Source organism: Sesamum indicum, linkage group LG11 (genome assembly GCF_026168435.1).
Source record: "Sesamum indicum cultivar Baizhima isolate 11 linkage group LG11, ASM2616843v1, whole genome shotgun sequence".
NCBI classification, from domain to species: Eukaryota; Viridiplantae; Streptophyta; class Magnoliopsida; order Lamiales; family Pedaliaceae; genus Sesamum; species Sesamum indicum.
In genome coordinates, this window is record NC_142667.1 from 15,220,974 (window position 1) to 15,246,169 (window position 25,196).

The following is a 25,196-nucleotide window of genomic DNA, read 5'->3' on the forward strand; positions in this document are numbered from 1 at the left end:
CATAAAATACAATAAAATATTCAAAGAAAATGAATCCTTAGAACTCAATTTGAAAGAAGTGTATATATTGATTTTTTGTTTTCTTTATAATAAAAATGATTTGTTAATTGTTAATAGTAATAATTAGTGAGTGAATTAAAAGGAAGGGGAATCTTGGAATTATGTTGGGCAGGGCACGTGTGACAAGTAGTCCGTAAAACTAACCGTTACGAGATTTGCAGCTAATTATTCTGATTTGCGGATGGAGATTTGTGCGTGTGAGTGCTTCTCTCTCTACTCTCTACTCTCTAGTGTTTATATAATCAAATACATTATTATTATTATGCATCATCTCTACGTACCGCAACTTATCCCAATACATTTTTGGTTCAATTCGAATTTTATATTACCGACTTAGGAAATATTAAATGTGTAAATAATATTATAATAAATGCATTGACATTGGAAACACAAGAAGCACGGCCCTAGTGATAGTTTTTGGTTAGTCACCTTCCTCTTCTGACCAAAGAGCGAAGGGAAGAGCGGCAGTCTGCAGGCTTGGGAAGCATCAACTGCCACTGCCACTGGCAGACACCTATGTACGAATCCACCTTTCTCTCTGGACATCTCTTTTCTCACATTATCTCTCTACTCATATTTATCACATCTTCTCCCAGAACTAAGAAGTCACGCCTCGGCTCTGCTTGTACTTGGTAAGTCTGCTGTGGCTGGTTTTTGTGTCGTCCAGCCACGCCAAGTGATTTGTTTGTTTCCACATTTGTGGTATTTCGTCTGGGTTCTGCTTTTTTATTTATTTGTAGTTGACGGGAGTGAGAGTTTTCCATGTGGGCTTTGTTCTTTTTGTCAAAATCTGAGTTTTGGAGATGGGAGTTCGCGTTTCTTGGGTCTTTTTTGGTGTGATTTTAGAGTGCTGATTGGTAGTTTAGCTTTTGCAGATCGATCTTGGGTTCCATGCGAGTTCCATATTTGTATGTGCGTATGTCTGCTTAGCTTGTATTCTTCTTGTGTCATTTGAGGTGGAAATGAAATTGCGTCAGCTTCTTAGATCTAAATAGTTCAGAATAAACATGGGACTTGGTAAAGTTTTGCTTATAGTTTGTTGCATGTCAATGTGGACAATGTTTTTTTATTGAAAAGATGGTGACTGTTTGAAATCTCTGCACTTAACTCTCTCTCTCTCTCTCCTGTCGTATCATGGTTCAGTGAGATTCTTTTCCATTTTAGTCGTCGGTTATGGCTGAGAGTTTGAAGTTTTTGTTATGGAATTTTGAAAGGGAAATACAGGAAGGACTCTGCAAAGAACGCAATTTAGTATGGGGAACTAGGGATGAGATTTCTGACATCATGTTTAGCTGTATATTCCTGTTCCATAACCAACCTGGGAATCAAAGTAAATGAATGGCAGTTTAGGAATACTAATAAATGAGTGCCAGTTTTAAAATATTAATGTACATTAAAAAAGGGGTTAAGTATGTTTCACGTTTCAGTATCTTTGCTGAAAGTTGAGTGTTCTTGAAATCTGAAGCTCTTACTGATTCTGCTGAATTGTGGGTTATGTTATCATTTGCTTTTATGATGCTGTCTCATTAGTGTTATTCCTAAACAGTGCAAGTCTTGGAGTAAAAACAAAGGAAAAGATTGGGAAAGTGAAATACTTCCTTGCATTATCATACTTGTTTCTCATCTGATAGCTACTTCCTTTTTCTCTTTTCTATTTTCATATTTTTTCTTGTGCTGTGGGTTTGGTTGGTGGAGTGGAGGTTGTTTCTCTGGTGTCCCTTTGAAGCGACAACGTTGTTTCTTTGGTTTTCCAATTGAATATGGATTGGAGGTTGGATTTCCTCTATGAAGTTTTATTTGGCTATTGTTTATATTTAACGCATAATTTCTTCCTCTGAACTATTGCAGGGTTGTGGGTCAGGTGGGCCTTTGAGGACATCTATTTTGCTATATCTTCGTCACTACTGAGATAATATAACATGCAGACCCCTAAATCAAGGTAATTGTAGTTCATGATAAGAAATCGTTTTTCCCGTGTAGAGTATCCTGGACCTGGTTTCTGCTTTGTCAGTCTTTTCTTTAATATCTGTGAAATGGGGTTCGCTATTCTTGCCTGTTTACGTCTCTGAACCATGCGTGATCTGTCTTCGAAGAGGTAAGTCCCAATCATTCTTTATATGATACCTTGTATGCATAACATTGGTGCGTGTTGATTTACTTGTATGGAATAGTGTCTTCATGAAAATAGAAAAAGAAATAATGAGAGAAGGGAAGATAAAGGTTCTTCTTCTAATGCTTAAACAACGAGCTCGTAATTATCATGTTCTTGATCCATCATTGCCGTCTTTAATGTATAGTTTCTTTGGTGAAAGTTCTTAATCTTTTCTATCTTCTTTTGGTTAAGGTGAATTTTATGAAATGTTAAAAGTATTCATTTATTCGGCCTTGATAGAAAAGGATCAGTTCCCCCATGCTTCCATGTTATCCATGGCTGAATGTCAGAGTGTGTGTTTTGGTACAGGCCCCGTTCTCTCGATGTGCCAAAGAGACCATCTCCTACCACATATCGAACCGCCCGCAAGCTCAAAACTCCAGGATCAGATTCTGATTCTGCTTCATCTCCAAATCCAGTTAGCAAAACACCAAAAGACAGAAGTCCTAAAGTTGTCGATCGCAAGTCACCACGAATTCCGGCAATTGAGGTATATATATATATATATATGTAAATCCTTTAGACAGCTCCAATATCAAACAATCCAAAATTAAATATAGTGAACTAATTTAGCATCACTTCATTGTATTTGAATATCTGTCCAGTAAATCCAATTCTTGAGATGTTAATATGCTAATAATGCGATGTACCTGCTTCATCTGTGTATTCTGGCAGTTTATATTGTGAGTTTATGCTTGGGCTATGAGTCTATTCTATCTTCATATCTTCTAAACAACAGCCAGAAATTCTTCATAAAGGCTTTTACTGCAGTTCACCATGCTGTTCTCATCGTTACTTGAATTAAGTTCATAGCAAGACATATCATTACTGTCTCTTCTGAAAGAAAGAAAGTCGCTGACATGTTTGTTTCCTACAACATACTCTGTTCCAATTTCTACCTGGATTTCTTGATTTATTTCCCCTGGCAACTCAGTGGAGGCACTTGGAGTAACAATTGTTATTTGGTGTTCCATATCTGCAGTTTGTCTTGATAATCAATTATTCTTTTGGTTTCTTGCTGTTTTGTTACGCATAAAGCTTTTCTTATCCATTTTTAACACGTCTTTTTCCCATTACGTCTCAGAAGAAAAGACCAAGCAAAGTTTCTGAACTGGAACCTCGCATTGCCCAGCTCCAGGAGGAACTGAAGAAGGCAAAGGACCAGTTGAGCTCAAGTGAGTCATCGAAGAGGAGAGCTCAGCAGGAGGTGGAAGAAGCAAAAGAACAGCTTGCTGCGATGATGGCAGAACTTGAGGAGACTCAGAAGCAACTGAAGGAAATTTCTGAATCTGAGGAAGATCGAGTCCAGGAGTTACGTAAGATATCTCAGGATCGGGATAAAGCATGGCAGTCCGAATTGGAGGCATTACAGAAACAGCACTCGTTGGACTCAGCTGCTTTGGCTTCTGCAATGAACGAGGTACAGAAGCTCAAGATTCAGTTGGATAGGGTTTGCCAGTCAGAAGCTGCTCAAGCTCGGCATGCTGAATCGGCACATACTGAGATTCAGAGCTTGAGACTCGAACTCACGGAAACTCTTGTGTTGGTTGAGAAATTGAAGGAGCAGTTAAATGATAGCAGAGAATCTGAAGCCCGGGCCGTTGAAGAACTTAGTAGAGCTCAAATGCAATTGGAAGTTGTGAAGAATACTGAGGGGACTCTAAAGTCGGAGCATGCTAATGCAATGGAATTGTATAAGTCTTTGCTAATGGAGTTGGAGCAGTCAAGAGATAGAGTAAACTCATTGGAGGAGCTTGTCGCAGACCTCCAGGCTGATCTGGGTAAATTCAGCAAGATGTCGGAACATCCTTCAACTGAAGTTAAAATCTCATCTGGAAATGGGGAATGTGATGAATCAGAAGTTATGAAAACTGAGATTAATAACTTGAAAAATGAAGTGGGTCAACTAAGAGCTGCACTGGAGGCTGCTGAAAGTAGCTACCGGGACGAATATATTCAGAGCACGTTGCAAATTAGAAACGCCTATGAACTTGTGGAGCATGCAAAATCAGAATCACGCCAGAGAGAAGCTGAATTGGAGGCAAAGCTAAAGGAATCTGGGGCTGAAGTTGAGGAATTGAGGACACAACTGCTCGAAAAAGAAAATGCACTGCAAAGCATTTCGTGTGAAAACAAGAGTCTGAACCAAAAGTTGGCAGAAAACCAGCAAGCTCAGAGAGATACTGAACTTGAGATCAAGCTACAAAAGTCAGAATCAGTGCTGGAGGATCTCAGGGCGAGCTTACTGGACAAAGAGGCGCGTTTGCAAATCATTGCTGAAGAGAATGAGAAGCTGAAATCTGAAATCACGAATAGGGAAACTGAAAGAAGCAAAGCAAACCAAGAGGCCCTTGCTTTAGCAGAAGCAGCTAGAGCTGCAGAACGGGAGGCCTTAATGAAGCTCGGTTCTTTGACAGACGAAGCGGACAAAAGTTGTAAAAAAGCTGCACGGGTTTCAGAGCAGCTCGATGCAGCTCAGGCCGCTAACTCCGAGATGGAAGCTGAATTACGGAGATTGAAAGTGCAATCTGATCAGTGGAGAAAGGCTGCTGAGGCAGCTGCTGCAATTCTCTCTTCTGGCAATAATGGGAAATACGTCGAAAGGGCTGGCTCTTTCGACTACAATACCATTGGTTCTAAGTTGAGCTCCCAAGATTCTGAAGATACAGATGACGAGTCACCGAAGAAGAGAAATGGAAACATGCTGAAGAAGATTGGTGTGCTGTTGAAGAAAGGGCAGAAGTAAAACGTAAAAACACTTCAAGATTTGATTTCTAGCTGATTATTTTTGTCTGGGTGGAATGTATAGAGTATTATGTGGGACTTCTGTGATTTCACCTGTCTTGTTTGTCCTGCCATGATCCTGCTCCTTGTTTCTTTTTACGACAGAATGATGGTAATTCTGTTTCTATTGTGACCATTTTGGTTGGATTTAAGACCAGTATTCCTTTTCAAGTTCATGCTCTCAGTTCTAGTTGGCTATTTTGTTTCTAATTGACAGTGAAAGAATTTTAGAATGCACCCAGAAGCTGTAATAAGTCAAATATAGAGTATCTTTACATGTATGATTCTGATCTCACTAGATTTAGTATGGTTTTTATTCAACATCCACAAGTTTATTTCTTCAGTTAATGAGAAAGGACCAATGATGATAATGATGCAGCTTGCGTTTTGATTGTCCTATTAAGCACCAGGTATTATTCACTTTAGCTCTTTTCAATTTTATTTTAAAAAGATGTTTCGTTAGGAAAATAAGTATTTTGTTGCTCGATATATTGTTCTCTTTGACTTTTCATAGCTTTATCCTAAAAAGAACCCACTAGAGAGAGGATAATCGTGGGGCTCCACACGTTGCAGTACAAAAGATTTGATCAAATGGAGCAAAATTTTGTTGAGTCACAGATATCTACAGGGACAACATCTATTCTCAACAGTGCCATTAAAAATCTCTTAATAACAATTTTTTTGAATATGTCTGGATATTTTTGAATTTAAAGAATTTTAAATTCTTACATTCTAATTTTAAATTATATTTTGACTAATATTGATGACTTCCAAATTTTTTTAAAATGGGTAGTTTAGAATTTTTTTTCAAATTCTTCTCTCAAATTCAAAAAATGGGTAGTTTAGAATTCTTTTTTCAAATTCAAATATATCAATACAAATACACTTGATACCTTTTTATATGAGATATTCTCACAAGATCATCTTTGTGAATACCATACATCAGTTCCAATAAGATTGCAGCAGTTCGATTTGTTGTTGGTATATACCTTGATGATGAGACCTCGGAGGTCAACGAAAAGACTTTCAGCATTGCTGTCTCGCAGGTTTTGAGGCCCATAATTTGTTATATCCGAAGAAAATTGGGCTCTATTCCGATGTTCATTTTGTATCAGAAGGTTAGTTAGGGCAATGGAGATTGGAAAGTCATACATACAAGACTTCAAGTCGCACCATTCCGAAAATCACGTGCATGAAGATGTGCCTCCTGAGTTTCAATTTCAACTGCTGTAACAGGTTCTCTAGGCTACGCCTACCCATGCAAGTAATTCAGCTGGACACAGTTTACAAAAGCCATGAATGATTCAAAGGTGGATGCTGACCCATAATGTGCCACTAAAACTCCGGTTTTCTGTTCATTGTTATCTCAATCTGGAGATTACTAAATACTCCCAAAAACTTCCTCAAAGTTGCATGCTTGACAGGTACAGCTTGCTTACTACTTCAAACACATCCTTCCAACTGTTAAATTAGCCCGTGAGATGCATGTAACAAAGTGAGATTCTAATAGCTAGCGAATCATAATAATTGACAAATCCGCCCAGTAATTTCTATTACAGTAAGCTCGTGAAAAAGACAATGTAAAGACAATAACTGTCAAAATTAACTCAAAACATTGAATCATTCATCAAAAACTTCACCCACAGCTATGACAAAAAGCCAAATCTAAGATCTAGGTTTTTCCTTTTTCTCCTTGAAGAGAGCCAGGAGTGAGACCCCAGATACCTTCACCACCTTAAACCTAACACCAGGAATATCTCCTACGGCATGCCCTTTTCGCCCAAATCCAGCAATCAACACTTCATCCTGAAACAATAAAATTGCAAATTATTCATCAATGAAACAGATATTAGAAGAAAATGAGTGATTAAAATGAGAAATGGAGCTCACATTTTCTTCAATATAGTTTAAACAACCATCATTTGGAACAAATGCGGCAATCTTCTTGCCGTTCTTGATGAGTTGCACTCTAGCACATTTACGAATAGCAGAGTTTGGCTGCTTAGCTTCAATGCCTCTGCAAATAAATCGGGTTAGAGAAACAAAATTCACTTAGAGTCACTCAACCAAGAGCCGGATGCATAATGGAAAAGGTATGAGAATCGCACATCTTCTCGAGGACAATGCCTTTGGCATGGGATGACCCGGCAAATGGTTTCTTCCATTCATTCCCAAGGTGGGATTTCTTGTAGGCCTTGTCAGCCCATCTTTGCCTCCTACGGTGGGACTTGAGCTTGCGCCCAGCTCCCATACCACGTGTCTTCCTGTAAGATGGTAAAACAAGACCATGAACCACTTACCCAGACTGATATTTGAGTAAAAGACGGGGGTACAGTAGCCATACCTAAACACTTTGATACTGGCTTATAGCCAAAAACTACTATTAAGCATAACTTACAAAATCAGTCAAAATGTTACTTAGGAATGAAAAGCTAGATTAAAGTTTCATGTACTATCACATTGGTGCAATATTATTAAAACAACACATGTAATTCTTCCAGTTAGTAATCACAATTTTCGGGACACAAAGTCCTGAGTCAGTTTTAAGAACTGATGCAATTAGAAAAGAATCAATAACCAAACTTCATTAGTCATGAATCAATATAAAATCACCTATAACTTCTGCATTCAAGAGGTTAAGATACAATTTTATTAAACTTTGCAAACACAAAAACACACACTTAGACCATTCCAATACATAAATCGAAGAAATACTTTTTTTTCAATCACTCCATAACAATTCTAACATTCAGAGTCACAACCAGAAACATAGATAACTCTAAAAAGATACGAAATCAAATCCGCGGAAAACCACACAGAACACCGTAATTCATAAACACGCATAAAACTACGAACAAAAGATAATGTACGTGCATACCCCATGATTGCAGAGTAGAGAGCACGAAGATACGAGACTAAGGATTGAGAGGTAGAAGCAGCCGCTGATTCTAATCGTGAAAACCCTAATCCAAGAAACCTCCTGGGGCGATATTTATAAACAAGTCCCAGAGAATTAGGCCCATTGATATTTGGGTATATGGTTGAAGTCCAGCCTGGATGGTTGAGCCCAAATACTTTCTATGATTAGGCCCAGTTATTTATATTCTGTACAATTTATTATTTATACTCAATAAATTTTATTCAACTAAAATATCTCTTTGTCTGAAATAAATAAAATATAAATTCCGCATTTCAGGTTCAAGAAGACAATTAGAGTTCATTATGCTACTTAAATATAATCTAATCATATGTTTACCAAATATATTTTCCCGCCGAAAAAACCTCAAGTTACACTCAATTATTGGATCACCCTGAGGGTGACCGCCACAGCCACGGCCTGAGCTGCTGTAGTTCGAGATGTACGGACACCCACCGGAAATCAGTAGTAGCAAAACCAAATTCCGATCCAAGGGGGCAAGTGATTTATGGCGCATTGTGGCCTTTTATTTTCCACAAATCAGTGCCGACGGCTCGGAGCTCATATTCCGTCTCACTTCTCTTCTGGTTCACTTCTTTTCCTCTCCTCAGGGACAACAATTTATTGATCAGGTGTGTTTTTGCTCTGTGTGTGATGTGTTTTGTTTATCCAATCACATTCTGCGAAACTCTAAACAGAGTATTGATTTTGTTCAAATAGAAAGTGCAGGGTATGTACTATTTATTTGCCTTTTCTTTTCACTTCTGAAACTAAACGATAAATTCAGATAGGCTCTAGATTCGTCATTGGCGTTTCCTAGAACTGATATTCGGATGCAAGTTTGTGTAAAAATAAGGATGGTGGTAATACAAGATCTACTTACTTAGAGGAGATTTTGAAAAACATGGATAGGTAAAAGAGGATGATGGCTTGTTCATCTTACCACTCGACTTCCAGCAGTTCCGGAAAGTATGTGAGGTTGAGGAATTTTATGCAGCATTGGAGGAGAAACCCAAAGATGCTCTGCTATGCATGAATGCTGCAGTGCACAAGGTACATGGATTCTGGCTTCCTTTTAAGAGATGTATGTTCATAGTTCGGGTGAAATGATTTTCTGTGCAAACTTAAAACCTGACTAGGTCATTTTTGAAAAAGCGGATCCGGTGGAGGATTCCATAAAGATAAATGTTCGCCTGCACAGTTACCAAGACTCCATGATTGCTCTGAAGAACCTTAAGGCTGCTTATATTGGTACTTCTGCAATTTTGCTCCGTTTTAGCATTTCTAAGTGAGGTTGTTTGTAGAAACACCTAATTTTAATGCTGCAAATCAACTGAATTGCATGGTTGAATGACATCATAGACAGGCTTGTTTCTGTACGGGGAACTGTAATTAAAGTTAGCACAGTGCGGCCTCTGGTGATACAAATGAGTTTTTCATGTGCTAAATGTGGGACCACCATTACCTGTGACTTTCCTGATGGAAAATTTTCTCCACCAACAAAATGTGAAATGCAAGCATGCAAAAGTCGAAATTTCAATCCAATCAGATCCACTGCTCGGCCAATAGATTTTCAGAAAATAAGGTATTGCTGTTTAAGAATGCCTTGATTGTGAAGGTTTAGAGTCTGTGATAATTCTGTTGTGATCAAATAAACTTTTCAGAATTCAGGAGCTGCTGAGATCGGAACATCATGAAGAAGGGAGGGTTCCTCGGACCGTCGAATGTGAACTGACTGAAGATCTAGTTGATACTTGCATTCCTGGCGATGTTGTAACTGTAACTGGCATAATAAGAGTGATTAACAATTATATGGATATCGGGGGAGGTACGGCCGTACAGGAGACTGTTACAGAAGAAACATAATATCTTGCCACAATCTCACACATCAGCTTTCGAGAACTTGATGAAATTTTTAATTTTCAGCATCTATGCACTTATTTTTTTTTAAAATCTCTTAACATGAGATGGAGTTAATATGCATGTAAATGAGCTGATTGCCTGATTGACTTTAATGTGATGAGTTCTACGGCATAACTGAGGCTCAACAATTTTATCACCATGGTGAAAATGTCCCCCAGAAATCTCATATTATTAAGTATTACCTTTCATGGTTGCAATTTTTAGGTTGCATCCATGTATCATTGTATATTAATTATGATTTACCAACTATTTTTGAAAAAAGAACTAAGAAACTTTCTTGCATCAGATGTTCTCATATGTAATGCATGCAAATCCTGAGAAATGCTGAGGATGATGCTTTCATGTTAATAGATCTTGTATATTTTGTTATGTACCTAATTGTGGGTTTGCTTCCATCAGAATACACGAAGTTGTTGTTTGGATATCTGAATTGCAGTTTTGAACTTTGTGTAGACGGTTCAGGCATTTTCAGGCTTGTGCACTTTACGCTGAGATGGTATTTTGACTAGTCAAGCAGCCTAGTCAATTGTCTTCATTTTTCAACAATGTCTTTCTTGTTGCTGTTGCAATTGATGCAGCTGCTTCTACTATTGAGGCATTTTCATATACACTTTTTCCTGTTGTTCGCTCTCTTAAACAAAAATGTATAATATCTGTGGGAAATTATGTTGCATCTAGTTAGTTCTAGTAAGTTTTGCTTGTGTGCTAAACTTGTTGGTGCCTGGATATTATATATTTCAGTTATTATCTTCATTTGCAATGCTGACAGTTGAGTAATATTTTCAGCTTCATACATGTTCCTGGTTTTATATTCCTTATTTTTCCTTAAATAATTTCAGGGAAATCTAAAGGCAAGAACCAAACACTCTACTATTTGTACTTAGAAGTTGTTTCAATAACAAACTCTAAGTCCCAGTCTGTGCCTGAGGATATGCAACATACTGACACCAATGCTAGGGCTACAGAGCATTCTGATTTGTACTCATTTTGTCCAAGAGATTTAGAATTCATTGTAAAGTTCTCTGAGGAGCATGGTTCTGATGTATTTCGACAGATTCTGCAATCAATTTGTCCGTCCATCTATGGCCACGAGCTTGTTAAAGGTATATGAAAATAATTATAAATGGACTTTCTTTATGTCAATATTGAAGCATGGAGAATCAGATGCAATACTCTGTTTTGCTATATCATTCCACTGGCACACCTTTATTCGAACTTCATCTATATGCAGCCACTAGACATATCTAACAATGCCATTGTCCTCACTGGAAACTGTGGTTGTGATCATGTATGACTTGGCTCCTTTGGCAAGCACTATATTCTTTTGTAGGATATTTATAAAAGCTCTAAATTTGGAAAATGCAGTTCAAGCTTTTAGAATATGTAACTCAGGTTCTCATCTTACTAACCAGGTGCCAACAATTCCTGACAAACGCCTTACGGGAATTTTAGGGCCTCAAATGCCCTCCTCACTTAGAATTCCACTACAAAAAGTTATAGGAACCCTCTATCTTAACTCATAACAATTAAATTGGAAACATCCGGTGCATGTTCTGATAATTAACTAGTGATGCTGATTACCTTGCAGTTTATGTTTCCAATTTTGCACAAACACATGAACACGCATATATGTAAAACATGCTTCAATAGTTCATTGTTGTTTATACATTTGACTGGGATATATATGGGTTGAATTGAATTTGTTATTGGTAGGAACGTTTACCTTCTTTTCTTCTTTGCTCAATAGCGGGAATTACATTAGCACTGTTTGGTGGTGTTCAAAAGCATTCAAGGGATCAAAACAAGGTACCTGTCAGAGGAGATATCCATATAATTGTGGTTGGTATGGACCTTTTTTTCTTCTTCCTTATATCAGAACCTACTTTACCAGCTTTTTTAGTTTTCTGCAGTAACCATACTTAAAGTGTACCTAGAACTTACGGGAGTTTTCAATGTCAACATCTGATGTGCAAGTTATTTATGTAATTAGGTGATCCTGGACTCGGTAAAAGTCAACTACTTCAAGCGGCAGCTTCTGTTGCTCCACGTGGTATATATGTATGTGGTAATGCCACAACTAATGCTGGCCTTACTGTTGCAGTTGTGAAAGATCCTCTGACAAGTGACTATGCATTTGAGGCTGGTAGTCTTTCTCTTTCTCTTCTATCCAAGTTAACTGTTCCTTTTAAATACTGCTATATCACCTTCAGAATAAATGGATTATCTGTGGTCAAGTTTTTATATGGCACTTGCATTTGTTTTTTTCATACATGTTGTTTGGAGAATCTTCATGCCTTGATTTGGATTGGACGAGATATTGCTGCACGATTTCACCTCGCTTATAGAGAATGTGCGGTTTTGCTGTTTTCTTCATGAAAACTTCTTTTGCCTGATAACATACAGAGAATTCAGATAATTATTCTTGATTTAGTCAGAATCTTTACATTATGGTGAGGATGTCTCTTTCTTCAATGAATTTGGATGATCAAATTCTTCTCCTTTATATTTATCTTGCAGCACTAACTTATGTTCCTTTCCTGTCATACTTGTTATGTGTGCATACCAAATACTCATTGCTAAAGTTAACTGTTGTGTTCCTTTTAAAGGTGCCATGGTACTTGCAGACCGTGGGGTATGCTGTATCGATGAGTTTGACAAAATGTCAGCAGAGCACCAGGTTTGTCAAGCTCTGACTTCTTCCGAGGACATGATTGTTTGGTTTCCAAATGAAAAAATGCGGAAATATTTTATTGTCTCCAGGCCCTACTAGAAGCAATGGAACAGCAGTGCGTCTCTGTTGCGAAGGCAGGACTTGTAGCAAGTTTATCAGCAAGAACATCTATTTTAGCTGCAGCAAACCCTGTGGGGGGTCATTATAAGTACTGCACATAAGTTTTACCTTGACTCAATTAACTCCATATTTTTTTCGGTGGGCCGGAACAGTCAGACTTCTCCATTTTGTGTTTGCTATGATTTAGCAATGAGACATGCCAAGTCCTAACCAAGTAGGGCCCAAACCTTATGGAACCATGACATCCTAATCCTGCCAAAATTCTTCAAAATGCTTCTCTTCTGTTATTCTTTCATCTCTTTTTTTGGAATAACTATATGAAATTATGTATTATTTCCCAAATGGAAAGAGGAGTAAAGGTCTAATGACAGTCTTTCTTCGTGTTCTAAAGATGGTTTGAAAGGCTAAGTATGCAATTTCTTGTTTGTTAATTTATTTTGTAATGCCTTTTTTATTTAAATTTCAAATTGTACTTGCAGTCGTGCAAAAACAGTGAATGAGAACCTGAAAATGAGTGCTGCTCTTCTCTCACGATTTGATTTGGTTTTCATATTACTTGATAAACCTGATGAGTTGCTGGATAAGAGACTCTCAGAGCACATAATGTCAGTAAGTGACCTGCCTACCACCAAAATGATGATTGAAATATTTATTTGCCTGCTGACCACTTATCCTGACTGATCCAGGCTCAACTATTTTACTGAGCTGAATTGCTTAACTATGCACTGGTATTGCTTCGTATTACGTGAACATGTAGTACAGTTGGAAAGATTGTGCCTCTGTGTCTAAAACATACAAGCAGTGCAAATGCTGTAGGAAAGCAAAAATTTGGTTTCCAGTTATTTATCCACAGGCGTACAGTTAATCAACTGGATCAGATTTATCAGGCTCCTCTGTCTTAATGTTCTACTTGATTTGCTTCATTCTTTCTCTCCTTTTTCCTGTTTCTTTTGGTCCTAGTAATTTTCTTCTGCAGCAAAGAAATCTTGATATTTTCAATAAATTGACATCTTTGGGTGTTAATATAGATGCACAGGATCTTCCAATTGATGCCATTCCAAATAAACTTATAAAACTTGGAACATCTCTTTTGCAGCTTCATGCTGGCAATGGACCACTATCAGCCCCTGGAAAGAGGTTATGTAGAGGTGATATTCGACCTCTGTTAATTTAGTTATTGGAGAATCCTTTTGACACAATACATTTAATTTGTCCCTTGCAGAATCACGGGATATTAGAGGGGTTGATATGAATGTGAAAAATGGTTCGCTAGTGGCAAGGTTGAGACTTGACCCAAAGATAGACAGTGATTTTGTTCCACTCCCTGGTCCTCTTTTGCGTAAATACATTGCTTATGCAAGAACTTATGTATTTCCAAGGTGATCTCATGTTCTCTATAGTGTTAAAATTTTTCTCCAATACTTCTCTAAAGAAATAATTGACAATTATTTCTTCCTTCAAGACTGACAAAACCAGCAGCAGAAATCCTGCAGAAGTTCTACTTACGTCTAAGAGACCATAACACTTCAGCGGATGGTACTCCAATAACTGCAAGGCAATTAGAAAGCTTGGTAAGGCTGGCAGAAGCTCGAGCCAGAGTAGATTTAAGGGAAGAAATAAGCACACAAGATGCTTTGGTATGTTTGTCCTTTAAGAAGTAACTGTTCTAGAATGGTATTTCTGATGTGAATCACTGTTATATCACAAAATTAGCATAACCATGTCCTTGCACTAATTTGTTCACTGAACCCATATCTTGGCATGGTGCATTCATTGCTTATGACATGATATTGTTCATTTCTATGTATCTGTAATTGTACATAAATGCATGTGTGTTTTGCTCATGAAATTATGCGGGTACAATTGGGTCCACCACCTCTTGGTGAATGGAGTGGAAGATGTAATGTTCATAAGAAGCGCACTCTTGGGATGAAACATTATGTGGACAGCTATTTTTTTTATCAGAAGATTGTTTTTGCTCTTTGAAAACTAAAGAGCTACCTTAGAGTACCTTTTGCCCATCATCTCTAAGCATTGTTAATGTATGTACAGAGGTCTGCTTGGAGGTTCAGATTATTTGTTTGACCATTTCAGAGGATCTGATTTTATACTTTGACATTCCGCAATTGATGGATGATTAGGAAGAGCTTCACCAGCATATCTGGAGACTGGAACTCCTGAATTTTGTTATTCTTTTTCTGACTATATATATCGCCTCCAAGTTGCTAAATAAGTCCCGCATCCTGCGAGAAAAATTAAATCAGCTACCATGCAAAAGACCTAAACCAAACAAAAGCTGGAGCTGTTTGAGTAACCCCCAACACAGCTATTCTAATCTGAATGCTGAAAGGTGCAAGACAGAAACATGAAATCTCCATGCACCTGACTTAAACCAGGCCAATGCTAATTAAGGAGAAACATGCTCCAGAAGTTTACCGTTCAGTACAGAACCTTGCTTCCCCTGCTTTGTTAGCTCAGAGCTTGGTGGTGCTCTGGGGGAACCTCCAAAGCCACTTATACAGCTGTTACTAATCCTGCCAGCACCCTTTTAATCCAATATCAGCTGAATCGGTAACATTTACATGTCATAATACGAGGTGAAGAGTTCCCTTTAATATGTAAATTTCTGGGCTCTTTCGCAGATAACTAAATATGCATACTCGTGTAATTCATGCATCTTGCCTGTTTAGTTCTCACATTGTTCATGTGTTTAAGCCATGCATATAATGCGGATTACTTCTGATGACTAACTTGTACAGGATGTTGTTGAAATAATGAAAGAGTCCTTGTATGACAAATACGTTGATGAGAATGGCTTTGTTGATTTTGGACGGAGTGGTGGAATGAGTCAACAGAAAGAAGCCAAGCGATTTTTAAGTGCTCTGAATAAGCAATCTGAAATACAGCAGAAAGATTGCTTCTCTATATCTGTATGTAATCTTCATCTATTAAGGGATTGTCGTATCTGGATTTAGTGGAAAACATATATGGAAAAGAGAGTCTGATTGATGCTCAATTTGCTCAGGAAATATACAGCCTAGCAGATAGGATCGGCTTAAGAGTTCCAGATATTGACACCTTTGTAGATAATTTGAACAGTGTTGGCTATCTTCTAAAGAAGGGCCCAAAGACATATCAGGTACTGTACGTGGTAACTTAACTCATTTAGCATTTCTTCCTACTTCTAAATACTGTATGAAGATACCTTGGAAATTTTTTGGGATGTTTTTACGCAAAGCAAATTATTATCTGTCAGTTACAATTTGCTTTCTTTTCCCATTCTTAGTTAAACTGGTGTATCGAGATAACATTTAATGCTTGTTCTTACAAGCTGTCTCTATGAACTTCAGCCAAATGCTGACAAAGTAAATATAATCTGTGTTGTTTCTGCCGTTGAAATATACCCTCACTAAGAGTGTCCAAATTATTGTACTGCAGGTATTATCATCATCTTATTCCCGCAGTCAGTCGTCAAGGTCAAGATGATTTTTGCAGCCCCACAACAGGTGAAATCTTTGAAGTCGATTTTTGGCTTTCCTATATCCCACACCTTTTCCCCCGATACATATGCTTCTGTAACTGGTGAATGTATATTCATCTTCAACCATTGCTTGATAGTACTGCTATGGGGATGCCTCATTTTGTATATCAGAATATGCTGATTACCTCTCAAGAGAAATATCAAAGAAGTGTTAATTGAACTACCATAGACATGTTGATTTCAGTTGCATCTCCATTCTCCAACTGCTGTAGTTGTCCATGAGCTCTTGGGATTTAGAGAAGAGCAATATATTGTTAAGAAGGCTACAATATCTTACCTCATTTTGGTTTCACATTTCTTTCCAGCTTGATCAGTGTCATACTTGGATTGCATTTCACTGTAACCTGGTATGTAAATTGCTGTACACAGTTCATAAATATTTATATTGTATAGTGTCTTGGCTAACCGTTCCAACTGTGCTTTGGAACATGTTTCCAATTTACTCTACGATGTTTACCTGTTGACTACAAATTTTTGGGAAACAATCTATAGATGAAAGGACCAAATACATAATGGTTAATGAAATTCTTTAATCATATTCATCTGCAGGGTCGAGCCGCCATTCACTTCCATAGTAGGAGTTGGGCAGTCCCAACCAAAACTTGAAAGCCTCTGCCGCTCTCTTCCTTTCCCTTCTTCTATCCTGTCTCGCCCTCGATGCATGCTTACTGGTAAACATTCTTGAATGCATCTCTACATAGATTCTCTTATACTTGGTCTTGTTTGGAGCCATCCCGTTCTCCTCCATACAAGCAACAATCTCCAAAGCTTTCCTAAAGAAAGCGGCCCTGACACAAATATCAGCCAGAGCATCTAAAAGTCCTTCATCAGGTTTTAGAGGCGGGAGAGTGGATGAACAACTAGATTCTTCTCGTCCATTTTCAATCCCACACCTCTCCTTTATTTCATTCCAGAGTAGAAGAGCTTCCCCTGGTTTTCTAGCCAATGCTATCCCATTTGCAAGACTTCCATAGGTGGCCACATTCGGGTAAACTCCCATTTCTTTCATCCTCTGAATTATGCTCTTTGCTTCATCAACCAGCCCAAGTTTACAATAGCCTTCAACCAGCATATTCCAGGCAACCAAATCGACTTTCACTCTAGGATCTTTGAGCATCTCATCAAACACCTTGTTAGCCAATTTCGGCTGTCCAGATGAAGCAAATGCTTTCATCAAAGTGGTATAACTTACTTTCGTGGGAGCAATGCCTCTCTTCCGCATCTCATTGAAGTATGTTAGAGCTCCTGCGCTGTCATCAACAAGTATACATCCATCAATCAATGTGTTATAAGAAACCACATCTGGTTCAATTCCCTCATTGATCATTTCCCTGATGAGATCCTCCGCCTTATCAATCTGCAGTTGGTGGCAATACCCTTTCAGAAGAATATTATATGTGATCAAATTGGCAGGAACGCGAATTCTAGCCATCTCCTTGAGCACTTGCCGGGCCTTATCCATTGATCCAGCCTTTACAAATGCAGATATAACTGTGGTGTAAGTCACATGGTCTGGATGGCTAATACTGTCTTTTTGGTGCCTCATGGCCTCAAGCATCCTCACGGTGTCGGAAACACGACCAGCCTTCATATAACCTTTCATCAAGGTCGTGTAGATTCTTGAGTCTGGTGGAACTGCCTGAGGCAATTCCGGGGGCTCGCTACTCAAATCAATTGAATTGGGTAGTAATTTCACAAATGCATCACTTCCATTCCCCACTTCGTTCTCATCATCGGAGTATCTATCCTCCAAGCATGATTCCCTCAAAACCCTGCAAATGTCTCTCCTCCCTTCTCTCATTGCCTGAACCAGTTTCTCAGCAGTCTCTAAGTCGCCAAAACCAACATAGGCCGCAACCAATGAGTGCATTGTTGTCTTACACATTGCAACCCCTTTCTCAATTATCCTTTCTAGAACAAACACGAGCAAATCCTTCCTCTCAACCCTCGCACATAATTTAATCATCACATTATATGTCAATGCATCCGGTTCACACCCGAACTCAGGCATTTCATCAAACAGTTGCAGAAATTTCTTCATATCACCAAGATTGGCACAAGCATTGAGCACAGCGTTGTAAGCACCTGTATCTGGCCTCGAGTCCTTAACTACCTCAGAATCCGCAAATCTTCGGACCCTTCTCGTTACGGAATTGAAAAGCTTAATCGCCTCAACTGGTCCATCATCACCCGAAGCAGCGAGTCTACTTGTAACAGCACTCCACGCCTTCACATGGGGGAGATAACCCGACTTAAGCATGGACTTGACAATTGATGTGGCATAAAGAGTATGGCCGCCTTTTGCGGCCGCCACCGCGAGAAGGCCGAGGGAGTTGGCATCGAGACGGTGGAGCTGGCCCTCGCGCCGGAGGCGCTGGATAATGGACTGAGCTCTCGTCAAGCCTTCCGCTGTGTTTAGGTAGGACAATTGTGAAACCAGGCGGCTAAGGCAGGTAGGATTTGGGAGTTGGGCGCATTGCGCGTACAATAACCAGGCTTCCTCAGTTTTCCTTTGTTGAAGGAGTGTGAGGAGCACCTGATCTTGAGAATTTGAAACCTTGTTGCTCGCGGTGGTGGAAGAAAGAGGGGTGTTGGAGGAGTTTTTGGCGGTGTGAACGCGAAGGGAAGAAGGTTTGGCGGTGGTCGAAGGGGCAGCGGTGGCGGAGGCGAAAAGGGAGGTGGAGGAAGGCGGAGGCGGCGCAACAAAGTGACGGCTGAGAGTGTGGGTAGAGTTCATGGCTGGTCCATTTGGGTCGGGGAGAAGAGGGTGGGGAGGGGGGGAGGGGGTTATTAAGAGGTCTGATTGATAAGATGATATATTTGGAGGGGTAATGATTTTGAGTGGAGAGGGAAAGTACTACGTCGCGGTATATTCCCTCCTCTTGTTTGGCGTGAGCTGATTGGCTGACGCGTGGTTGCTGCGCTTTCCCTTTTGGTATATCTTTCTATTCTTTTTTTCTTGAAAAATTCAAGAGTGGTACTTAGATGGTTGTGGTCTCAAATTGATTATTGGAGTACATGGGTTTTTTATATGGATCCCATCTTTTGTAAGAATTATGTGATTTTAAAGACATTTAAAGACACACATAAACTTTTGTGTAGCCCGTTATTGATGCCCGCTGTTAGGCTGCAATATTCTCGTCATTTAAATCCCAATTGTTCCCGCTTGGCAGACCCATTAATTTTACTTGCCTGATTTACCCCCATTTTTTGGGTCCAATTACCATTTAGTCCCCATTCTTCAACCAATTTACATCCAAATCGTGGGCTTGCATTAATGGCTCTGACATCTCCATCTCCAACACATGAATAAGGTCAGCAAACTCTTTTTGCCTCCATTTTCATTCTCTTAAAACAGAGGTAAGTGAAGCCCTAGTTGGTGGAAGACTATAAATTCTTTTGCTTTTCCCATTCTTAAGCAACTTGGATTTTCTTCCAAAATCCCCCTGATTTCAAATTTTCTGATTTGCTGGGGTTCTCCCTTTTTTCCGCAATTGAAGCTAGCTGAAGGGCGCATATTGGTCTAACTTGTCCACAATCTTTGAAATGTTTGCTTCCCTCTTGAAAACTACATTTTTTTTTTTTTGGTTCTCCTCTTACAAGTTTTTACATCTGGGCTGGCGCCTTTAGGGAATAACAAAAAAGGGTGAACTTTTTTCAGGCTGTCGTCATGAAAATTAATGAAAATAATACATAAACAATAAGCTCAAAGTTTCTACTCACCTTCTCTGGGTAAAATTAGCCAAGTCAGAGCAAAGCTTCTCCTGTTGTCTTCCCCGCAGTTGGCTCCAAATAAGGAAACACTGTATACATTTCAGAGAGTCATTAACTCAAACTCTTTGAGCATAAGCTATCCTTCAGTTCCATGAGTCTTCGATTCTTTTCTCTTTGTTAGCTCAGAACTTGGCGGTGCTCTGGGGGAACCTCAAAAGCCACTTACACAGATGTTACTAATCCTGCCAGCCCCTTTGATCCGATATCAGCTGAATCGGTAACATTTACATGTCATAATACGAGGTGAAGAGTTCCCTTTAATAATTTCTGGGCTCTTTCACAGATAACTAATTATGCATACTTTTCTTCAACTTCTCATGGACAAAAAACAGAGAGATTTTATACAAACCTTCAACTGCTAAAAAATTGTATTCATTTTCAGATGGCATCGCTCCAGTTGATTGATTGTTTACAAGCACTCAAGCTTCGTGCCAAGTTGGATATCCAGGAGCAAGAGGATTCACAGAAGAAGTAGAAGGGCAAGCCTCTGATGCTTGCAGTGGCATCAAACCTGGCAACCACAGTCATGAGAAACAGCACATTCAAATTGAGCTATAAAATTTTAGGTCGATTATCATTTTGTTATTGCATACAAGAATCGAACCATTTTTTGGTGCCTTATGTGGATACGGATGAGCAGCTTTATGCTTTGGGCTAAGGTGGACGCAAATTTAGATGTAATCGTTATATTGGAATATGGTGATGAGTCAAAAAACTTGTGTTAAGCTGGTGAAGTCATATCAATCTTATGTGGAGTTGACTCAATTCGATACCCGAATACAGGAATTCTTCGAAGACCCCCAAGAAAATCAAATTACTTTTCTCTGAAAAATTGGAAATTGTGATTCTTCAATGTAATTTCAGGCCGTCTATGTTAAAATTAACGAAGATAATACACAAGCAATAAGCTCAACATTTCTACTCACCTTGTTTGGTACAAATTAGCAAAGTGTCTACTGTTCTTCTTCCCCACAGTTGGCTCCAAATAAGCAAACATTGTAGCTCAAGAATGGCAATGCCTCTAAAAATCACCAGTAATCGTTACAGGAACATTTACCATCCACGAAATGATGAAACCTGTTGGAGTCACGCAACACAATCTGCCTGCCAACAATGGCTGATATGTACTTGAAGGCTGAATGACAATCCCCACAAACTCGAAGATTTTTCATAATCCTTATCGGCAGTTCTGATTTCCTCATAAGCACAAAGGCAACCGCAAGTCTCTCACTGTGATAGCTCAAGATCTCCTCCTTGTTCTCCAGTTCCAGATCGTAAAGTGCATATCTTATCTGGGGAACATATCCAGCAGCCTTTATTTTCCCATGCAATTCACCAAGCTTTTCATATATTGCATCTGTATCAGGATGTGTTTTGTCTCCAGAGATGAAAACATGTATCCCATCTTTCATAGTGACCCAACTGCAACCGGCTTCTTTTCTAGCTGCTGCTGCCTTCATGGCATGCCGGGCCTGAGCCATATGTTCCCATTTCTCTCCAGAGGCATACATGTTAGAAAGGAGCACATAGTTCACTGCATTTTGTGGTTCCAATTCCATTATCATTTGAGCAGCCCTCCTGCCCAAATCGAGCAGCCGACCATTTGCCCTGCCACAAGCACCGAGAACAGTCCTCCATATTAGAACATTGGGCTTTATTGGCATTCTATTTATGAAGTCCTCTAACTTATCAAATTCACCTGCTCTGCCAAGGAGGTCAACCATACATGAGAAGTGCTCGATTCTAGGTGTTAGGTTGTACACTTTGCTCATGGACTCAAAATGGTCATATCCTTCGCTGACCAATCCCACATGGCTACAAGCTGATAAGACACCAACGAAAGTCACATGATCCGGTTGTTGGTTTTCCAGTTTCATCTTTGAAAACATCTCCAAAGCTTTGTGCCCATCACCATGCCGTGCGTAGCCAGATATCATGGAGTTCCAAGAGTATACATTTCGGAGTGGCATTAACTCAAAAAATCTTGAAGCATATTCTATCCTTCCACATTTGGCATACATGTCAACAAGTGCACTGCCAATAACCACATCAGATACCAAACCAGCTCTAGTAGCACAAGCATGAACCCCCATGCCATGCTCCAGTGTTGCAACAGAAGCACAAGCACTGAGGACTGTAGCAAAGGTGAAAGAATCTAATCTTTGGCCACTATGCAACATACGCCAGACTAAGTCCATGGCCTCTACTAAATGCTCACTGTGTATGTATCCTGAGATCATGGAATTCCAACTGACATCATCCCTTTCCGACATTCTGGAGAATATACTTTCACAGCCATTTATTTCTCCAGACTTCCCATAGCAAGTGAGCAGAGAATTGTTAACTGCCTTATCATCTGTAAGGCGATACTTTAATACCAGAGTGTGAACCTGATGTGTGAGTTGAACACAAGAAAGATATGCTGCTGCTGCAAGAATATTAATAAAGGTTACACTATTAGGAATCCTTCCAGCTCGCATCATCTCTATGAAATATCTTGTGCCTTCGACAATGGATGACTCTGAATCAGTGAACGCCCCGATAATTGAATTCCATGACACTTGATCACGATCATGCATAATGGAGAATACTTTCCTGCATTCAGTGACATATCCAGTATCAGCATATAGTGAAAGAAGGGTATTTGACACCGAAACATCCCAATTCAGTCCCAACTTAATTGCTTCGCTATGTATTTGCTCTCCCATCCTGATCCAGCCTAGACTACTACAAGAACTTAAGGTGCTGATCAGTGTGAAATTTGAAGGCATTAATCCTATTCTCTTCATAGTACGGAAACTCAACAATGCATCTTCAAAACACTCATTTTGGTCAAACCCAGAGATCATGGAACTCCATGAAACTGAATCTTTTTCAAGCATCAAGTTGAAAACAGAACAAGCATCTTCAATAGCACCACATTTGGCGTACATATTAATCAAACTGTTCCCGATTGAAATACTTGAATCACTTATCCCTGCTCGTATGAGATACCCGTGCACCTCTTTCCCTTTCCTCCTCCCTTCTTCTAGACATGAGAATTCGCCAAAGGCACTCAAAAGAAGAACATAACTATCAACATTTAGTTTAACCAGGTGTCTAGTATCCAAGAAAACCTCCACTGCTTCTTCCCCTTGCTTAAGCTTCACTAATCCAACCATCAAACCATTCACGGACACTGCATTTCTTGTGCCCATTTGCTGAAAAATACTCTTGGCAATATCTATCAAACCGAGCCTTGCAAAACCGCTCACCAAAGCACTACCTACATATAAATCTTCTACAAACCCATACATCTCGACTTTTGCTAGCAGCTGCTTGAGCAGTAAGGAACCATGATCAACATTAAGGGATTCAGCGGCAGCAGTTATTAAGCTGCCAAATGTATACTCGCTAGGCCTAAAATTAAACCCTAAACCCCTCTTTTGCATATCAGAGAAAAGATCAAAAGCAGAAACCACATCCCCCCTCTGAGAGTAAACTGATATGATAGAATTCCAGGATATGGAATTTTTATTTTCAATTCCATCAAAAACACACCAGGCATGATCACTACCAGTGGAACCCACAATGCAGCTCCCATACATGGAGACCAAGGCATTGCACACGACCACATCAAATGCATAACGGGTTTTCGAGACTAAACCATGAATTTGCATCCCATGTTTTAACCCCTCAGCTCCCAATCTCTGACAAGCCCTTAACGCGCTTCCAAGTGCATAATGGTTTGGAATAAACCCTGCAGACACCATTCTGCCAAAAACTGCAATTGCATCTTCAGGCGTTTCATTTTGAGTATACCCAGTAATCAAGCACGCCCACGTAACGGAATTCTTATCCGGCATTTCATCGAACACATTGTTAGCAGAGACCAAATCTCCACTCCTAGCATAAACATTGATGAGGGTATTGCCCATAAAAAGATCGCCAACGAACCCATTCTTGATTACATCTGAATGAAACTGTTTGGCTTCAAAACCAGAACTGGGAAATCGGTACTTTTCAATCAAAAGATCATACTTCTGAGAAAGCCCAAGTTCAGCTCCTTCCGATAAAATTCCAGCCTTTTGACAACGGTTGTCATGACGAACTTGCGTCTGTATCTGGACATCAAAAGAAGAGCGTACGTAGTACTCCGTGACTGATCTTGAGGGAAAAGCTGAGACTTTGGTGAGTGAACTAAAGAATGGGTCTCCATAAACGTATTTGCAGAATAACCGGCGGGAAGATGATACGACGTCCTTGGGAGAAAACATTGAGTTGAAGCAATTCCTCCGTTCATGTCTATTCCCGCGCGAGTTTCAATTTTAGAGAGTGGGACAGTGTCATCTCTCCACATACCTATGCCACTTCTCTGGGACTCATGGCAGACCAACGTATAAAATCGAATGTTGGACCAAGCCCGGTCTATAATTGTATTTTTAAATTATAATCTTCGAATATAAAATAGTCGTCGATGATGAATGAAAAATTAATCCTCCTTTGATCTTTTTTTAGTTTTTATACACAAAATAACATTAATATTATTATTGCATTTATCTTTTAGAAATATCTTTTTCAAATACTTAATTTAATATTTTAAAAATAGTATAGAAATAGTGTTCGCTTCATTCCATATATACAATGTTAAAATATACCAAAAAAATAACTAACTTTTTCATTTATAAATAGCTATTTTTCATTCTATGACTATAATTCAGGAGTAATATTTTGTTATAATTATATGGTTTTGACTTATATTACATTTACATATAAATATAAAAATATTACTAGAGAATGCTAAATTATTTAGCTAGTCAATATATACTTTTATGTGCTGAATATTAGAATATAGAGTAGAGAAATCATTGGTGATACAACGACAAACGAGGGAAAACATACAAAGGATGAGAGCATATGTAACAATCACAAGGATGCTGAAAATGAAACGAATGAGACTGTGATAAGATTTCTCTACTGGACAATTATGGAGTGACAAAATTTGATCCATCCAGTGATCCTACGACCAGTATGTTGTTAATCAAACTACAGAGAAAACAAGAGAGAACAAGAAAGAACGATCCGGAGGTAGAATGGTTCTGTGCTAAAGAACAAGCACAGTAAGAATAACAATTTTTGACTGGATACCCAGGGAAAGAATTGAAACAAAGAAAGCTAAACTGGCTTATTGGTCGATGGCAAGTGTAGGAATACATGAGTTCTGAAATTCAAATTTCACAGCTAATAGCCTGCAAGAGAGTGAAGTACAACAAAA

General features: G+C 39.0%; 5 protein-coding genes and 1 long non-coding RNA gene across 13 annotated transcripts; 3 read left to right on the plus strand and 3 right to left on the minus strand.

Annotated features, from left to right (window-relative positions):
• The first annotated feature begins 236 nt into the window (after nucleotides 1–236).
• LOC105174336 (interactor of constitutive active ROPs 2, chloroplastic) lies at nucleotides 237–5,167 on the plus strand. 5 transcript variants are annotated; one of them, XM_020698140.2, is made up of 5 exons: nucleotides 441–578; nucleotides 657–692; nucleotides 1,909–1,999; nucleotides 2,522–2,702; nucleotides 3,297–5,167. In XM_020698140.2, exons 3-5 carry the CDS (start codon nucleotides 1,980–1,982, stop codon nucleotides 4,956–4,958), a joined length of 1,863 nt encoding a protein of 620 aa, XP_020553799.1. In that variant the 5' UTR covers nucleotides 441–578; nucleotides 657–692; nucleotides 1,909–1,979; the 3' UTR covers nucleotides 4,959–5,167. The 5 variants fall into 5 exon arrangements, with proteins under 5 accessions (XP_088732007.1, XP_020553799.1, XP_011094702.1 ...); XM_088875881.1 differs by lacking the exons at nucleotides 441–578; nucleotides 657–692 and adding an exon at nucleotides 237–257; XM_011096400.3 differs by having other exon boundaries at nucleotides 450–692.
• A 1,356-nt stretch (nucleotides 5,168–6,523) lies between these two features.
• LOC105174337 (small ribosomal subunit protein uS12) lies at nucleotides 6,524–8,027 on the minus strand. Its single transcript, XM_011096402.3, has 4 exons — nucleotides 7,875–8,027; nucleotides 7,105–7,260; nucleotides 6,887–7,013; nucleotides 6,524–6,802 (listed from the first exon to the last, which is right to left on the minus strand). The coding sequence occupies exons 1-4, from the start codon at nucleotides 7,877–7,879 to the stop codon at nucleotides 6,662–6,664; spliced, it is 429 nt and encodes a 142-aa protein (XP_011094704.1). The 5' UTR covers nucleotides 7,880–8,027; the 3' UTR covers nucleotides 6,524–6,661.
• Nucleotides 8,028–8,198: 171 nt separating this feature from the next.
• On the plus strand, nucleotides 8,199–16,351 carry MCM8 (minichromosome maintenance 8). 3 transcript variants are annotated; one of them, XM_011096405.3, is made up of 17 exons: nucleotides 8,208–8,545; nucleotides 8,826–8,966; nucleotides 9,053–9,164; nucleotides 9,276–9,498; nucleotides 9,578–9,741; nucleotides 10,676–10,939; nucleotides 11,584–11,679; nucleotides 11,827–11,979; nucleotides 12,443–12,513; nucleotides 12,597–12,715; nucleotides 13,107–13,236; nucleotides 13,724–13,775; nucleotides 13,850–14,006; nucleotides 14,090–14,264; nucleotides 15,387–15,557; nucleotides 15,653–15,766; nucleotides 16,066–16,351. In XM_011096405.3, exons 1-17 carry the CDS (start codon nucleotides 8,354–8,356, stop codon nucleotides 16,111–16,113), a joined length of 2,382 nt encoding a protein of 793 aa, XP_011094707.1. In that variant the 5' UTR covers nucleotides 8,208–8,353; the 3' UTR covers nucleotides 16,114–16,351. The 3 variants fall into 3 exon arrangements, 2 of the variants coding, with proteins under 2 accessions (XP_011094707.1, XP_088731282.1); XM_088875156.1 differs by having other exon boundaries at nucleotides 8,407–8,545; nucleotides 9,069–9,164; XR_002288019.2 differs by lacking the exons at nucleotides 15,653–15,766; nucleotides 16,066–16,351 and having other exon boundaries at nucleotides 8,199–8,545; nucleotides 14,110–14,264; nucleotides 15,387–15,526.
• Nucleotides 16,352–16,537: 186 nt separating this feature from the next.
• HCF152 (Tetratricopeptide repeat (TPR)-like superfamily protein) lies at nucleotides 16,538–19,059 on the minus strand. The gene has a single exon (XM_020697767.2). It carries the CDS (start codon nucleotides 18,903–18,905, stop codon nucleotides 16,698–16,700), a length of 2,208 nt encoding a protein of 735 aa, XP_020553426.1. The 5' UTR covers nucleotides 18,906–19,059; the 3' UTR covers nucleotides 16,538–16,697.
• A 743-nt stretch (nucleotides 19,060–19,802) lies between these two features.
• Nucleotides 19,803–24,347, minus strand: MEF7 (Tetratricopeptide repeat (TPR)-like superfamily protein). 2 transcript variants are annotated; one of them, XM_088875155.1, is made up of 3 exons: nucleotides 20,869–24,347; nucleotides 20,292–20,453; nucleotides 19,803–20,151 (listed from the first exon to the last, which is right to left on the minus strand). In XM_088875155.1, the coding sequence occupies exon 1, from the start codon at nucleotides 24,196–24,198 to the stop codon at nucleotides 20,971–20,973; it is 3,228 nt and encodes a 1,075-aa protein (XP_088731281.1). In that variant the 5' UTR covers nucleotides 24,199–24,347; the 3' UTR covers nucleotides 19,803–20,151; nucleotides 20,292–20,453; nucleotides 20,869–20,970. The 2 variants fall into 2 exon arrangements, with proteins under 2 accessions (XP_088731281.1, XP_020553425.1); XM_020697766.2 differs by having other exon boundaries at nucleotides 19,803–20,453.
• LOC148785126 (uncharacterized) lies at nucleotides 20,048–20,667 on the plus strand. Its single transcript, XR_016062707.1, has 2 exons — nucleotides 20,048–20,185; nucleotides 20,325–20,667. It is a non-coding gene; the product is annotated as an uncharacterized LOC148785126 (long non-coding RNA).
• Nucleotides 24,348–25,196: the final 849 nt, after the last annotated feature.

Excerpts from the sequence above, each read along its gene's own strand:
- LOC105174337 (XM_011096402.3), bottom strand. Across the intron at positions 7,014-7,104 it reads GGCATTGTCCTCGAGAAGAT|AGGCATTGAAGCTAAGCAGC; the intron begins GTGCGATTCTCA and ends ATTTATTTGCAG. Across the intron at positions 6,803-6,886 it reads TAAACTATATTGAAGAAAAT|GATGAAGTGTTGATTGCTGG; the intron begins GTGAGCTCCATT and ends TTATTGTTTCAG.
- HCF152 (XM_020697767.2), bottom strand. The coding sequence starts at position 18,905 with ATGAACTCTACCCACACTCTCAGCCGTCACTTTGTTGCGCCGCCTCCG.
- MCM8 (XM_011096405.3), top strand. The coding sequence starts at position 8,354 with ATGTACGGACACCCACCGGAAATCAGTAGTAGCAAAACCAAATTCCGA. Across the intron at positions 9,499-9,577 it reads ATAGATTTTCAGAAAATAAG|AATTCAGGAGCTGCTGAGAT; the intron begins GTATTGCTGTTT and ends TAAACTTTTCAG. Across the intron at positions 12,514-12,596 it reads AAATGTCAGCAGAGCACCAG|GCCCTACTAGAAGCAATGGA; the intron begins GTTTGTCAAGCT and ends TATTGTCTCCAG.
- LOC105174336 (XM_011096399.2), top strand. The coding sequence starts at position 2,133 with ATGCGTGATCTGTCTTCGAAGAG. Across the intron at positions 2,156-2,521 it reads CGTGATCTGTCTTCGAAGAG|GCCCCGTTCTCTCGATGTGC; the intron begins GTAAGTCCCAAT and ends GTTTTGGTACAG. Across the intron at positions 2,703-3,296 it reads CACGAATTCCGGCAATTGAG|AAGAAAAGACCAAGCAAAGT; the intron begins GTATATATATAT and ends ATTACGTCTCAG.
- MEF7 (XM_088875155.1), bottom strand. The coding sequence starts at position 24,198 with ATGTTTTCTCCCAAGGACGTCGTATCATCTTCCCGCCGGTTATTCTGC.